Here is an 18,060-nt window from a genome sequence, read left to right on the forward strand (position 1 = left end):
ATTTCATTAATTTAATATGTAATTATTCCAATACCTAATATCATTAATTTCTTTATTCTAATATAGCAAATTCTCCCACCTGAGATTTCATTATCAACTGAGTTCAAATGTAAAAAAAATATACTTTATATGCATTATCTTGAACCCAAAAGTAAGTTGGTAGAAAATGTTAAATTAACTGTATTCTTCAGCCTAATTTATTAAAATTACCACTCTTTATCAGAGTAATTTATAATGTACATAAAATTTTCTTGGCCAAGAAGTGTAAGAATGGTTAATTGGTCTTTTTATCATTTATAATGGTCTATAATTTTATATATAGGGTGATACTATTTATTTTCATTTAAATACATTAAGTAAATGAACCATACTTATTTTTAGAATGTATGATTTGCTAGTTTTATTTTTATTATATGAATCTCATACATAAAAACTAATTAAAGATGGCTTATTTTTTTCAGGTTTATAACAATTGTAGTTGTATATATCCTCAAATAGTTGAACTGAAAATACCAAAAGAAAACATTGAAGATGAGAAACATAAGTATCAGCACTATTCTGATCCACATGTTACATTAGAAAGTGGGCCTTGCAAAAATAACTGTTTCAGTAGTTTTGTAATATTTATATCAATTACATGTATAATGCACTTCTTAGGAAGTTCTGGCAAGATTGGGAATATTCTAGTCAATTACAGGTATAAGAAATATTTCTTTAAAAAGGACTGTTGTAAAACAATTAACATTTTGACCAAATAAACATTGTTATCACAACTTACTGTAATCCCATTCATTTGCACCTTAGTTTTCTAACAGTTCTTGTAGTTATAATATTATTTTTAAAAATGAAAAAAATAATTTTATTTATAAAAAATTTTTTTTATTAAAAAACAATTGAAAAATGATGTGAAATTATATAACTACAGTATTAAAGTTACAATAGTTCTGAATGGTAATGAAATAGGGATAATGTTAATATGTCTTAATGTTAACTCATACAGTTAGGTAAATTGAGGTATAATATTTACACAGCATAGTATATTATAATTTAATTTAAAATCATATCTGTTTAATTTTAAATGATGATTATTATGAAAAACTATTAATGTAGTATTTATAATACACTAGAAAAACTTCAAAGAATGAAACAAAGAAATTACTAATTATGACATTGTCATATAATTTAGTTGTAAAAAGACTACAATTTTAAGAAAAAAACAGTAACTGTAATTTTAAGAAATTTACAGCAGAAAACTACATGTTTGCTCCATTATCACAATCATCTTCAATATTATTGTTATTTTACAGAGAAAAAATAAAACAGAAACATTCTTTACTAGAGTGTCTCAAGGAAATGAGAAAATTTTAAAATTTTCTTGGTAACCCTTACCAATTGGTACTGCTAAGTAACACAATGAACCCAACTTACATGTCTTGCTGCTAATTTATTGGGGACCATTGGAGCAATGTCCAGTGAGCTTTGCATCAAAGCATTTTACAAAAAAAATTAGAGTTTGGAGTGTTGTGTGAACTGTTAAGTAATATAGACACTCATTAATTTTCTGTCAAAAGCTCATCAATTCAGCTGTCAATAACATGATGATTTTAATAACTCTGTTATACATAAAATTAGGTAGTATGCACATGAAACAAAAATCAAGTAAATTACATTTTGAAAAAGTTAGTAACTTTCTGATAATAAAAATCTTGTTGAAAACAAGTTCTCACATTTATTACAAATTTATTTTATAATGTTCATGAATTTGTAGTTGATGTATAGCACACATTCCAAAGCTAACTCCCTTTAATAGTCATCTGAAAATCTGAAACTAAAAATAAAGCGTCAATCAGTAAGATAGGACTGGAATTTAAAAAAGTGACAACTGCAAGAAGAACTTAAATCTGCATCAAAAACAGAAGATTGATTACTACTATAATAGTTTATTTTCCAAATGTTTTAAAATGTAATGTAGTATCCTGTTTTACAGGCTACCTTCACCTTCCAAATTATTTCTGTAAATTATTCTAATTATCAGCTAAAATATTTTTTGAGATTTTCAAAATTCAATTGCTTATATATATTTTTTTAATTTAAATTATTAGTATCACTTAATGTGATACTAAACTTAACTTATATTTCTTTACATCAACAGTTGCAGTACACAATTATTAGCATGGTTTCGCTAATAATAAATAAATTGGTAGTATAATACATTTTGGTCTTTGTAACAGGAATGTTTACTGCAAAAATTATTTTATTTATAAATAATCTCTCTAAGTAAATTTGTTACTCATTTTTCAAACCAAAATTTAAAGGTTAGGTTCAAGATGTCAAAAAAAATGTCAATTTTCCTAAGAAAATGATGATAGGGAAATGCTGATAACAAGAAATGAATAGCTTAATAGATTATTAGACCGATCGATTCATCTTAAAGTTATGTAATTTTTCTTCCTTTAAATTAAAATTTTCCTTTTTACTTTAATTACAATGTTATAAACAATTTTATAAACTTTCTAGGTGTGTTGATGAAGTTGATAAATCTTTTGCACAAGGATTATCTCTTCTTTTAATCAGTTTATTTGCATTAATTCCTGGACCCATACTCTATGGATTTATAATTGGTGAGTTAAAATAATCATGTACAGTATTTTTTTTTTTTATTTTAGCCACAAAAAAATTAAAATCAGAAAGTTTTCTACATTCATTACTAAAAAAAATCAATTTTTTTTAACTGACTTCAAAAAAGCCTTTTCTCAATTTGTAATATATAAATGTTTTTTTTATATTTTGTTTGTCTATAATTTTTTACTGAGTGCGCCAAATTTACTAAATGTTTTTTTCTGTAAATGATAGAGGATGACCTCTTAGTGCTGTTGTTCTATTGCTGAATGATATTGGGTCAGTAGAAAAAAAGTACTGGTTAAAAACACTTTTCTGCTGTATAGCACATGTACTTGGTCTTGTATAAATCTTTTACAAGCTGTCTATAGACATTAAAAAGATGTGTAAGGAACAAGAATCTTTGTAATATATCATTAAAATTTAAAGTATAACTGATATGAATAACACAAAAGATATCTGTAGGCTCCCAGAAAAACAGCAAAGTCAATTCTTTTAAAAATTGAGGTAAGATTAAATCTTGTCTCTTCGAAGGTGCTCTTTCAGGTGGAACTTGCACTTTTAAAGTAAAAGTAATGTGTTATAAACACAACACATTGCTTTTACACAATGTGTTTTATAACACATTGGATTAAGGTTATCAATTCAACCTGTACATATTGTATCAAGTCTGGTGTAGCGATTCTGAGTAACAGATTCCTACCAATTAAGAAAAAAGTAGTAGCAAATATAATAATGGGAGGAATCCAGAAAGGGGCTAAAAAAACCCTTTTAGTACAGGTTACAGGTCTGTTTAACAATTGTCTTTTGTAATACTGTTCACTGACACCTAAACAGATATCTTTCCATGAGAAGAGGTATCAGACCAAGTTTTGGAATTTCATGGGAAAATGTGAGGGTGGTTGATCATTTACACTCTTCAAGACGGGTCTGGTCCGGCAAGTAAAGAGGGTAGGAATATAAATACTCTGGGGAAGACCAATTAAAAATCATTTCCACAAGGAGAGTCTGTGATGTGAGTTCTACAAAATCAGTATAAGCGAAACTTGATGCGAGTCTGCAAGGAGAGTTCCGCGAATCAGTCTAAGTGAGATGTTATGATGTCAGTCTGCGGGATGAAGTTCTGTGAGATGTGAGTCTGTGAGGAGATTCTTCAAGGAGGTCAGTGAAGAAGTGAATTTCTAGTGTGAATTAAGTTTGTCATGATTAAAGTGACATCACAAGTAATTCCAGAGTAGACAGTACATGAAAACAAGAAATGATTCAATGAGTTACTGTTAGACTATAAGTGAAAGAAGTAATGTGCTAAATTACATTCATAAACTGTTAGGGTAGTTTTATTATGAACAGCAGAGATATTTGTAGTAAAAGAGCTTTATTCTTATCTTATCTGTTTTACTATTGTAGTAAATACAAAACTAGTGGTTAAATGTGTTGAGACTAGCAGTCATGCTAATGTCTTTTGTTAATGAGACTGAATTTTGCTTTTCATTATTTATCTACCTGTGAATAAATCCTGATGATTACTTTAAATTCTGCTTTGCATGTAATCACTTTTTATTATTATTGATATTTATTATTATTGTTGTTGTTGTTGTGGTTGTGATTATTAAACAACTATGACTATTATTTGTTTTTTTATTATTGTCGATTATTATTATTATTACTATTGTGATTATTATTATTATTTATGTGTCTTGTTTTACTTATGTTTTTAAACTAATAAATTGTAATTATATAAAAATTTTCAATTGTCAAACTCTCAATATCCTGATCGAGCCACAAACATGCGGAAAAAAAATATATAAATACACATAAATAAATGTTTACATATCTTGTTTTTAATGGCATAATTTTTGATTAGAAGTTTTGATATTTTCCTAAATGACATCGCCACACAAGCTTGAAGCTTGTGCATGGGGTATGGAAATGAAGTTTTGTAGAGTACAAAAATACCATGCCTGACTAACATTTGTACCAGGAACTCCGAATGAAAGGCTGAGCTGATTCCTGACGATTCTTTTTTAAACAACAGATGAATTGCTGGAGGTGGTCCCGTTTCATTTCTTAATTGTGTTGGATCAATGGAAAGAAGTAATGAGCAAAAAAAAACACCCTGTTTTGTTTCAAGGGAACATTCTTTTCTCTTGTATGCAGTCTGTTTTGTAGGTCTGCCCTTATTTCAGCTTTGATGAAGGTACAAAACTAAGAAGTGAAAAAAAGACTAAAAAAAACTGAACTGATTAAAAAAAAAATTAATTAAAAAAAAAACTGCAGTGAAAAGGATAAAGTAATTTTTCCTCTATGCCCTCACTACAATCTTTGAAAGTTATTTTCTGAAGTTAGCACCAAATATTAAATGAATTACAAGTATGCAAGATATTGCTTAAAAAATTAAAAGTGTACAAAATACAGATTCCAAAATTTGTTTGAATTTGGTACGGACTTCAAAAAATAAGATTCAAAGATTGTATTGTGGACATGAGGAAAAATGACTTTTCCTTTTCAGTGCAATTTTTAAAATTTTTTTTAATTTTTTTTTGTAGTTATTCAAATTAAACACTGTGACTCTTCCATACTTCATAATTGACTACTATATCTAATTTAATTTATCCTTACTCTTTAAGTTGCCATTTTCCTGTTCAGATTTTCAAGTAGCATATTCTAATGAAAAAAACCTCTATCAAAATTATTGAGTCCCCTACATGTTACAAATTTAAAAGTTAGTTCAACTTATTTGATTTACTTTCTGGTTATATCAAAATATGATAATACCATATCAAAATATGGTATTGACAGTACAGTTAGAAAGGGAATTTTTTTTATTATTTCAAAAGGTTTCCCTTCATAGGAGAGACTGAAATGTGTTGTAGTTATTAATATTTAAAGAATTTAATAGGAGAAATTGCCAGCAACATTACACAAAATAATGTTGTAAAATAATTACATAACTCTTCATTAAAAACAATTGTAACCTTGTATCATTGTTAGCCATACTATCATTTCAATTAAATCGCTGCATTTATAGGCTTGACATATTTTTTTTTTGGTCCAACCCAGGGCATATTTTTGAAATTACTTAAAAGTCTTAACAGTTTACTGAAACATTAAACTTTATTTATTCAGTTGTATCTCACTAGACATGACTTTTTTAAAAATGGTTTCATTGTTTTAATTACATCATAAAATTCACAACAAGAAAGTTCTGAAATAATTTTAACACTTAGCAGATGTTTAACAGTAGATACTGAAAGTCTACCCCTTTCTGCAGACCAAATGTTCCCCGTAATTGAAAAAACTCTCTCAAGTGGAGCAGATGTCCCAGGCAAATACATTGCAAACTCAACCAGTTTAGAAATATTGCAACATGAAATATCAGTCTTTTGAAGTACCTTAAAAATTGCTTTCAACTTCTCTTCAATAGTAATCTGGTACTTTTTCAGAACTTAAACCACAACCTACCTTGAATTACCTGTTTCAACAATGTACGTTTATCAAATAGGTCATCAGTATTTATGGACTCTTTTATAATTTCATTTACAACTTGTGCACTCTCTTCTACATCAGACCAGGCAATTTAAGTTCATAAATTTACCCACTGAAATTTACTAACTTTGTCAAAACTGGTTCTCCACTACTCCAAGTACTGAATACTAGAATTATAAAAATTGTCCACACTTGAGAAGAATTTTTGTGCCTGAACATCATTATTTTCTTTTAGAGTGCATAGCAATTCTTTGGCAGAAGATGGTATAAATTCGTGGGGTTTCCTTTCCTGAAGTTGACAAATTAATTCAGAATATCTCTGAAATGCTTCAGTTGCTGTGATAGAATTAGCTTCCAATTTCAGAATTACATTATTAAAATTACTGTAGAGTACCATATAAAAATTTCAAAAACAGTTCACTGTGATTTTCAAAAAATCAAATAATAATTTTGGGCATTTGTTACAACATAAGTACGATTTTAGGCCATAAAAAATAGAAAGAATTCTTTCTATTGCAGATAAAAACTAAGGAACCTTGTGCTGCTATGAGATAATACTTTTTTTGTAATCTGTTTCCACGAATTCACAGAACTCTTTAAGTTTCATTTCTCTTACTGTAAATATGTAAAAATATTTATAAATTTTTACAACAATAACTTCTATGTCCAGGGTTAGAGAATCATATGCTGTTTGTACTGAATTGTGTACAATGTGAGCTGAACAACCAATTCCTAAAATAGGTCTATCTAAATCACTTTGAACTTTTCTGAACACATTTTCAATCCCCTTTCTCTTCACACCACCAAAATTACTGTTAGTGTTATCAGCAGTATAACAAACCAACTTTTCTTCATGTATGTATTTTTTCACACACTGCAAAAGATACTGAGTCAAAATTTGAACAGTTTCACCTGATACTTCATCAAAATTTAAAAGTATAATTTGAATTCTTTCCTCCAGACTGAAATATCTTACAACAATTAGAATAAGTTTTACTTCACTTCTGTTTGTGCTATCCATCATTACTGTTACATAAATTATGTTTTCCAAAGAACACAACACATTATAAAATATAAATGGTGAAATAATGTTAATAATAAATGCCTTGATTTTGGTTCTACTAGATGAAAATTTTGGGTCATATAACTTTTTAACTAGTTTAGATTTGCAGTCTATGTTTTGAAACTGAGTACCTGTCTATCAGTATGGTATGAAAATGTAGCTTCTTTAGCAGCACACTCCAGATCACTGTTATTGTTATTCCAATCTTTGGCTTTAAAAATGTTTTCTGAAGTAGTAGCATTAATAGCACTCCTGTTTAGCTGTTTTCACATGGTTTTCAATATCACCCTTTTCTTTATGTGCAACAGAAAATTTTCCAGTACATAGTGTGCAATAAACATGTTCATTGTTAATGTCTTTACACAATTTCAAAAATTTGTATTCCTGTTGCAGGTTAACATTAAACACACATTTTCTTTTGCCCATTGCTAAACGATGAGATAAAAAATGCATAGAGATAAAATGATCAAAAACATGCAGGCAGGTTACTTCACACAAGAAAACAACATAAACACTCACTTGACACAATAGTTTGATGGTAAAGTACAAAACTTCCTCTTTACACATTCTTCCAGAGAAGTTCATCTTTAACATTCACTGAGCGAGTTAAAGTTTCTTGTGCCTTTTCTTGTTAAAATTATTTTTTTGTCTTTACAAAATGACTACAATATTAAATTCTTCTGAATTGTTTTTAATATTTCTTTTGACATAGTAAAATGTTAAAATATTTAAGTTAAAAGTCTGTTAGCTTCTTATAAATAGTTTATTTTTTTTTAAATCTTTTTGAATTGTTAATGTAATGAAACTGTAAAAGGTATAAGAATAAAAATAATGTATGTTATAATATTACATGATAACAGCTATGTAAACCCAATAATTTTAAATAACATAAACTCATATTAACTCCAAACCTTTTTACTCATAGTCAATCATAACTCAAAAGTAAGTTTTTTTGTATTTGAAGACCCATTACTTCTGAAGTCATTTGTTTAACAGTTCTTAGATGTAAAAGAAAGGCTAATATAGAAGCACTGAAACCATTATAAAATACACAAAGCGCATATCTATTGGAGAAGATAGAAAGCAGAAAAAAGTACATTGAGAAGGTTAAACTATGATACAAGAGTTTGCTTAGACTGTGTATTAGAAAATGAAAAGTTTATTACATTTTTAATAGAAAATATATAATATAGTATGTTTATTTCTACAATAATTCATAGGCTTAAGTCTCTGAAAAAAATAATGAAAACATTCATATAAATGTAATCTTGGTTGTTTAAAAGTTACACCAATTAAGCATTGTTTCTTCTTTATGTCAAAGTAAAATAGTTTAATACTGTAATTTTGTACGGGCAATTTATGAAGTAGAATTAGTGATTTTAAATTTCATCAAAATAACTTACCCATTATAAGGATATTTTTTATTAAAAGGATTTACCCTGAGATTATAATTTTTTTTACAGAACCCTATGAAAAACTGAAAAATATGAGTAAAATTTTGTTTTTCATATTTTTGTTGAAAAATATTATAAACTATGTCAGAATATATGAATTCTGATACAATATGAATATATTGATAGAATGTTTACTAATAAAAAAATTTACAAAAGGTGAATTACTACTCCCTCAACTTCAATAAATGTAATATCACTTAATTTCCAAATAAATTATACTAACAGAGTATTAAATTATTTTACTTTTGGAGGCCAAAGAGGGAAAAAATCCTTGGTTAGCCATAACTTGAAAATAAAGTATTTTCAAATTAATATTATCAGCAGAATATGCTTATAAGCATTTATAGGAATATTCATATAAGCATGTGAGAGTGTTGATAGAAACCAAAACTTCACTATATTTTCTGTTGATGTGAATGAGTAAGATAAAAGTTATAATACTGAAATAAATAGATAACCCATTGGGTTGGTCTAGTGGTGAATGCGTCTTCCCAAATCAGCTGATTTGAAGTCAAAAGTTCCAGCATTCAAGTCCTAGTAAAGTCAGTTATTTTTACATAAATTTGAATACTAGATCGTGGATACTGGTGTTCTTTGGTGGTTAGGTTTCAATTAACCACACATCTCAGGAATGACAAATCTCAGTCTCAGTTCGATAAACTGAGACTGTACAAGACCACACTTCATTTACACTCATACATATCATCTTCATTCATCCTCTGAAGTATTATCTGAATGGTTGTTACCAAAGGCTAAACAGGAAAAAGAAAGAAAAAAGTGATATAAGTAGTTACTAGGTAATTTATTATTCCAAGGCACTGTTTTTGCCTATATCTACTTAAGCTGGTGTATGCTGTATGCAGCTGTATATTTCATTCTGAATTTGTCCTTCGTGAATTTGTCAGTTCTCGTACAATACATTTTCCTCTGCTTCACAACAGTACTGTGTTACCCTCATTTCTCTCCTGATTAAATAGTAACATTACACACAAACTGGTAGTTTGATAGTCTACTGTTAGTAATAAGAACAAAAGTGATGTTTACTGAATCATTTTCTGCCAGAAGATATTTACTTCCAGAAGCTGTAAAAATATTAATGTAACTCCTAAACAGAAAAAAATATATATGAATCATTTAAAACAAACATTGATTAACGATATTTGAATATTAGATAAATATTTCATTTCATGTTTACACAGATAATTCAATTTAATCAGGCCTTTATGTTATTAGATACAACGTGCATAATATGGGATGAAACATGTGGAGAACGTGGAAACTGCTGGTTATACAACAGAGATGATTTTCGGTTTAATCTTAACGTAACTGCTGCAGGTAAAGTTTTATACTTTGTTCTTAAAATCAAATACGCAAAGTAAAAAATTAATAATTTAAACATTTTACAATGAAGGGAATTTTAAGTTATATAAATTAGTGTTCATGTTTCTAACTCGTCTCAGGTCATTCGTCAAGTACACAAAAGAAATACCTAAACATATATAAATAAGTTGATACACAAAACAGAACTTAAGTTTAATTAAAGCCCAATGAGCACTTAAAAAGAAAGAACAAAATAGCTAAATAGCTGGTAAACTGAACAAGGGACACACCATGGAGAGCAAATTCTCCAAGAAAACAGATGTTTAACAGTTCTAAAAAGGTGGCCATTTTAATACGTTCAATTAAGATGTACTTTTGGAAATACAATATAGTAAACATACTATAATTATGCAAGTGTCAAAAGTAATTTCATGTTTACATCAATCAACATTGTTTCTATTGTTAGTGTACCAGTATCAAGAATTTCTTAACTGTTTTTCAGTGATAATATAGATCTTAGTGTTATCAAAACATCATATGTCATATTGCCTTTGCTGTAATGTAAAAACCCTTACTGCAGTCTCACATCTTTATCCATAATTGAGTGAACTGTGATCACTTAGGATCTGTGCCTATCATTCATGATCATAAACAAAATCTTACCTTTCCTCATTCACATGTGAGAACATAGTAATAATCTTGCATTGAAATTATGTAATGAGAGCCATAATGCTGACTTAGTATCTAGCTTAACCTGCTCATAATTCTACAAGTGTTATTTAGAATAAATTTTATCTAAATAACACTTTAAATAAATATATTTTATCTGTATTTAATGTAATAATCTTTCTTAACAGAGGAAACCATTATTCAACTAAGTGTAACTTCATCTTCAAAAAGGGTAATTCATTTTTGTAAATGATGGAATAGGGAAAATAAAATCTAAAAACTACAAAAATAAACTGTATACATAAGACTTTTTAAGGATCGAAGACAGTAATATGTAAAAAATTAATTTAAAAAACTTAATGATAACAAAGTTGTACATTAAAGTTGATCTTTACAAATTTTTGTTAGTTTGATCATCAATATTAATACATTGAAAGAGAAAATATGTTAATTTTACTGTAAAAGAAGGAAAACCATATGATTTCTGATAGTTGAAGTCTACACTGTAAATTATATGGGACTTCCAAGGTACTAAATAACATTTTAAAGTATATTTTCAAACTGTCTTACATTCAGTATTTCTCACATTAAAGCTAGGAGTGATACCCAATTCATGAAAATTCAACCATTTTTTAAATGTGTAGTAAAATCAACATTATCAACATTTAATCATCAAAGCAGACTGCACTAGGAAGTGTTGTGAAAAACTGGTGGACCCCAATTACTCTATTCTCAAACCTACTCCTTTTTAACTTTATACAATATTTTTTTCTTATGGGTAGATGCAATTTTGAGAAAATTCTACACACAGAAGAGAATGCTTATTCTCCAAAGAAAATTGTCACAGCTATGAATAACAGTGACTAATTCTTCATGAGACTTATTTTACGGTATGTAAAATCTTGTCCTTGATATTTGCTTATTTCTTCCAATTAGCTGACTATTCAGAAACACTACATACTTTTTCATCTCTTCAGAAATTTCATGATTATAACATCTGCAATAAAAACATTCTGTCATATCCTATTCATAGAACTGCGTCTTATGAATATATCAATGTTATCGAACATAATAATTTATCTACATAATTATACTCATAAATGATGATTAATACTCCTTATTTAGAAAGGTTATATTACTGTTTCTCCAGGATTACTGTTTTTATTCAATAGCCTAGTTTTTTGAATTAACATAGTTAAAAAATAAAAATAATCTACTATTTCTTAACTATTAAATCAATCTGTTTTTTTGCAAGCTGTTACCTCTTCGGATATATCTCAACAGGTTTCTCTTGTATTTATGTCTAAGAATTTCTTATTTCTCTTTTGGTCTTTTTAAGTTCTCAACATTGATTTTATTACCTATCAACCTTCTTTCCACTCTTCATCCCACTGAAGACAATATGGCAGTGAGTTATAGTTCTTACCTTAAAAAATGAAGGTTCTCAATTTGAGCCATGTATATTTTTTTAGTATGTGTTTTATCAAAAACCTTACACCAAGTTCTGAGATTTTTTTTATTTTGTAGAGGAAGTTTTTCTGGTGAACCTGAAGTAAATTCTTTCAGATAATATAATACCTGGAAGATTTCCTAAACAAGATTACATGATCACATAAAAAACCTGAAGATGTTTTTTGTTTATTGACATCGTTGCTATATACTGGATTACTATACTTAAATGACAAACATCTTAATGTTAATAAAATACTCAAAGTAATTTCACATAAAACTTCAAGAAAATTGTGTGGAAAATTTGAGGTCTGTTAAAAAGTAATACATATTTCTGCATTCCTGAGAGCCTTAACTGTAGTCTTTTTAGTATTTTTCCTTATTCTAATCAAGATTTCTCGACTCTTCAGTCGAGCAAGAATTCCTCTTGTATAGTGGGTTTGGAGGGACAGCATAATAAAAAGAAAAGTATCAGAAAATCAAATTTAATTTTTCAAAGTATGTTTATGTATTCAAATAAATATTACAACAGTCCTGTAGATTAAGACAGACTTCTTTATTAGGTTCTAGCAGGCATAAGAAATCTTATGGATTTTAGAACATAGGTGTTTATATTAGTTGTACTTATTCAGAATAACTAAATATAAGTAAAAATTGATATGGTACAATACAATGCATTTCCGTTTTGGAGAAAATCTTATGTTTAATTATCACTCCATATTCTGCCACATATTCTTTTTATTTCTGTTATGTATATACATTCTATTTAATAAAATTTAAATATTTTTTAATTTATTTTACAACTATTGTGTAATTTCCAGTTTTTTTTTTCAACAGTAATTTTCGTTTTTACATTTTTTTTAGATTATCAAAAAATAAAATTGTTTTTTGTTCACAAATAAGTACTTTTTCTGACAAATGTAGCAATGTACCGTTTCTAAATAAAATTCAAACTTTTCTAACCTTTCTTGTTTTATTCAACTTATCTTACAACCCTTTGTTCAGAATTAAATTCTCTACAAGTTTTTTTAAAAATTTTTATGTAATTATTCTCTTAACAAAGTTATTGTACATCAAAGATAAAAAACAGGGTTTTTAGCTCAATTTATTGGTTTTCACCCGAGATCTCAATTTCTGAAAAACTACTGCAGATTCGTTTCTGGGACCTATTTTATTCAACTTTTCACTTCAAAAGCCATAAGAAATCACTAATCTGCTCCTTAATTAATATTCTAATAATTTCAGTATGACCCCACTTCACTGGAGTAGCTGAAATCCAAGCAATATCTTTCACCAGCTGTAACTCACAACCCATCGGGTTAGCCTAGTGGTGGAACTCATTCCCTCAAATCAACTGATTTAGAAGTTGAGAGTTCTAAGGTTCAAATCCTAGTAAAGGCAGTTACTGTTTTGCGGATTTGAATACTACATTGTGGATACCGATGTTCTTTGGTGGTTGAGTTTCAATTAACAACATATCTCAGGAATGGTTGACCTGAGGCTGTACAAGACTTCACTCCATTTACATTCATATATATCACGCCCTGAAGTAATACCTTACGATAGTTCTGGAGGCTAAACAGAAAAAGAAAAGAAAGCTGTAGCTCTCAAACGAAGCATTTTTCATGTTTATGTGAACATTTTCCATTATTTTCACAACTAGAATAGATTATGAAAGTCCCAGGAAACTTTGTATTACACCTGCATGTATATATATATTATATATATATATATATATATATATATATATATATATATATAAATAAATATATAAACAACTTCAAAGTAATCCTAAAAAGTAAAAACATAATACTTTCCAATTGTTTCTTAAATTTCAGTTTTCAAGTCTGTATCAAAGGATTAGTAATTATTGGCAGTTGTTTCTTTTAAGTTTGGGACAGACTTAACAAAATTTAAAGAATAGAAAAATTATTTTGATCTTTTTAGAATGCTGTTTTTAGTTAGTTAATTTAGAATATAGTTAGTTAATGTTTAGCAGATAAACTACAAAAACTGTTTGTATTACAAACAAATTTTTCTTCTTTTCAGTTATGACATCAATTGGAGCTGTTCTAGATGGGGTAGTATGCTACCTGGGAAGAAATCTTGATTTATACAGTGATAATGAATCAAATGAAAATACAACAAAATGTCCTGACAAAACAACTGATTCATAGTATAACATAAAATTATTTTAAGTTAAACTTTAAAGATATTTATTTATTTTAAATATGTGATCTTAATTTAATATGGTAGATATTGTTGCATTTTAACATAATGTAAAAGGTTACAAGTAAGAATAATTTTTATATGTTTTTAAATACCAACAGTATGTTTGTTGAATTATACCTAAACTAATTTTTAATAAATTTTTTTTTAATAACATAGGTGTAATTTAAATAACATTGAGATATTCATCTTACTAAAAAAAAAGCTGTAGTTTCATTCTTTCAGGACCATAGATTTTGGATCTTGATGCAGTCATTGTATTCATTGTTTGATTTTTATCCTGATTCAGTAATTGAATTCTTTGATTTAAGCAATAATGTATGACTGACAAATGAAAGAAATAATGTTAAAATATGTTGCATGTTATTTTATTGTCTGCCACGATTTGCTTGTAATAGAATAACATATTGTACTAAATACTCAGTCAAGAAATTTTTTTTTTGTACATGGCATATTGTGAGAACATAACTCATACAGATGATCATTTAAAGCAAACATTCCAAGAAAATTTAATTCTAATTAATTAGACTGAAGAAGGATAATCAACTAGTTCCTGTTTATAGGGAGGTAATATTAAACCTCTGCCTACAACCACTGATCTAAAAAACAATTATTTAGTAAATTTACAACTTGTAAATAAAAAGCAAAATTAATTCATATTTAATACCGTACAATCCTTTGTATATACTGAAATAAATGTACATTAATAATAAATCTATCTAAATATAGATTTGTTTTAGTTCATAAAAACAAGTCTATTAAACTGTGCTATTGGCTGCAACATATCCAATTTTTTTTCATAGAATGATCTCATCAAAATCAATCACCCGGTGTTGTCACACTCCACTACTTTAAACTGTTTGTAATTCTAATGTAATAGAATGCATAAAAATTTTATCTTTATATATACTAGCACCCCTGTCGTGGCTTCCCTCATGCTTTATGGTTACTTGCATTTCGCATCATGGTCAGGGGATATTTAGTAGGTCAGTGCTTGTCCTTCCTGTCTAGTCAGAGACTCTGTCCCCTGGACCCACATTGTTTATTAACTCATGTTTGTAAGAATAATAATGTAAATAAAAATTACAGCCTATTCAATTTACAAAAAAATATCAGTGTATTTTAATTACTTAAGAGAAACAGTTTAGTCAGTACAGATCCAAAATTTTGAGTGATCTGAAGGATATGGGTTTCAAAATAGTTGGCCTCCACCTTAAAAATATTATAGCTTGTTACCTGTCCTTGTATGGGTAAAACTGCATTTTGCCTGGTTCTCAGCATTACCCAACAAACACCATTAGGAAGTGACTATTCCATTAATAACTTTTCTAATTTTATGTTTTTTAGTCAAATAACAGATGGCAGGAGCAGCCACCTGCTCCTATAGTAACAGCATATATAGTAATATATATATATAACAGTGGCAGTGGCTGTGTTGGTTGAGTGACAGTGCTGTGCACCCAACACTCCTTAAAAAATCAAAATTAAAAAAATACCCAAAATGGTTTTTAGATATTTATCTGAAGAGTGCTTATATGCCCAAATCTAGCTTTAGTTTGTATTCACTAAAATCTATTTTAGTGAAGTCTGGAATGGGGAAAATTTTTAATAATTTTTAAAGGTAAAATAAGGTAATAATAATTACCTTATTATACCTTAATTATTTAAGGTAATAATAATTATTATTAAAGGTAAAATTATTTTACCTTTCTTCACTCCTTTCAAGGTTGAATTTTGAAAATCTAGAAATTTGTTTTTTTGATATTCATTTGAAGATTACACACCAAGAATCAAGTTGATATCTTCGTTTGTTACTGAGAAATTAAAAAAATAGCAGAGTTAAAACAAAATTCAAAATCTATTTATCCCTTTAAACTCAGATTTTCAAAAAATTTACAAATTAACTTTTAGATATCCACATGAAGGTTACACACACCAAAAATCAAACTGATATCTTCATTTGTTACTGAAAAATTAAAGAAATAGTAAATTTCATTATTACTCAATCTTAATCCTTTAAACTTGGAATTTCAAAAAATCGTTTCTTGCTGTACACTTACAGTAAAAGAAGAACATATATACAAATTTTCATCAATTTATCTTCAGTAGTTTTTGCTGGGTGTTGATAAATAAGTCAGTCAGGACAAGTTATTTTACAGGTACAGCTGGATTTTTCATTCATTACTTCTTTTATAATCCAATTAAAAAATATTGATGTTATACAATTTCTTAAACTGCTTTTGTTATACAGACAACTTCAATAATATCCATTAATTTAGGCTGTGAACATATTAAGAAAACACACGAAAGGGCCATGCACAGAAAAATTCAACAATATATTCTGCTACTGTGAAGTATTTAACCATTAAAAAGCACAGAATTAATGTCATAAAATAAAGAGTCTCTGTAAGTGTGTTAATCCAAATGTATCTACTGCCAGGTCATTTCAGAGGTTCAATAAGATTTTTTACAGTAATTTAATTGCATAAAACGGAGATGACAGCTATAAAAGACTATGTTTATAAAGTAGCTATTGGTATGCTAATAAAGTAGAAAGCACAAAGTAAATGAATCTACAAAGTTAAACTTAAATAAATTCTTTATAAACATTTTTATTAGTATGAGTTATGTTCCGATTGGCTTTCTGAGGAGCATACAATTTCTCTAGTTATAATTATTTACATTAAAACATACAATGTCTTATACTTCACTGACAGATGGTATGTCTTATAGATAAAATAAAATTACAAATATAGTGTAACATTAGAATACATTCTAGTATAAATATGTTACTGATATTTTTTAATAATAGTATTAATATAACTCAAGAAACATTTCTGACCTGTTTTCCACTTTTTAACACCATTTAAGCTTGAATAGTCCACATTCTCAATGAGCAGATAAAACTATTGTATAATGAATAGGAAATGAGTTGATTTCTACTATGGGTAATGAAGCTTACTTAGTAAAGCAGTTAGATTTCTATAAATATGATGAGCAATACAAAACCCATATGAAAGGAAAATTGCAATACAAAAAATGACGTATGAATTACCTTAAAACATAACAGTACAACAGACAAATAAATATAAGCATAATGCACCACGCTAAGAATGTGATAACTTTAAAACAATTCCCTGTTTTTTCTCAAATTCACATCAAAGCATTATCAACTAGCACAGAAATTTTTTGCATATTATGTTGCAATTACAAATACTGAAAGTAAGTCTGAGTTTGCAAATTACTTATAATTAGAAATACAATTGATTTTATTGATATTGAAGTATAAATCAACATAATAAACGAGTCCTTGTTGCATTATTGAAATGTGACTTCATTATTCTTATCAGAGACAGCACAATCACATCATCTGTATAAATCAGAGCTTACAATTCCTTAAATGTCATTAATGTGATTTATTAACAGAAAGGCAAATATTTATAAACAGAAACAGAAAGGCTCCAAAACAGACTTGTCTAATTCTAAAAGTTATTTGGTAATATTTTCATCACAATTTTGAAAAATTTAAGGAAGTTTTATTTAATTTATAAAAGAATTGTTTTGTGGTCAAAAAGAGCTCTGTCATACTTTGTGTTGTAAAGAATGGCTGTGAGATGTTTCACAAGAGTAATTTGAAAATAGTTGTGATACACCACAATCATTAGACTTAACACATACTTGAGAACAGCAGCTAAGTGTTACGATACAGATTAGAAGATTCAATTTAGCATTTTTAAATAAGTAAATTTCTCTGTCCAAAAAGGCTTTTCG

The 18,060-nt window shown here is 27.9% G+C and overlaps 1 protein-coding gene across 2 annotated transcripts in view; it reads left to right on the plus strand.

Moving 5' to 3' along the window:
- Oatp33Ea (Organic anion transporting polypeptide 33Ea) overlaps positions 1-14,437 on the plus strand; it is a 144,726-nt gene extending 130,289 nt beyond the window's left edge. For both annotated transcript variants that reach the window (XM_075381401.1, XM_075381409.1), the window contains 4 exons: positions 462-697; positions 2,518-2,621; positions 9,856-9,957; positions 14,110-14,437. In XM_075381401.1, coding sequence (XP_075237516.1) covers positions 462-697; positions 2,518-2,621; positions 9,856-9,957; positions 14,110-14,237 — 570 coding nt within the window. In that variant the 3' untranslated portion in view covers positions 14,238-14,437. The remainder of the gene's footprint in view (positions 1-461; positions 698-2,517; positions 2,622-9,855; positions 9,958-14,109) is intronic.
- Positions 14,438-18,060: the final 3,623 nt, after the last annotated feature.

Source organism: Lycorma delicatula, chromosome 1 (genome assembly GCF_047948215.1).
Source record: "Lycorma delicatula isolate Av1 chromosome 1, ASM4794821v1, whole genome shotgun sequence".
Classification (NCBI taxonomy): Eukaryota; Metazoa; Arthropoda; class Insecta; order Hemiptera; family Fulgoridae; genus Lycorma; species Lycorma delicatula.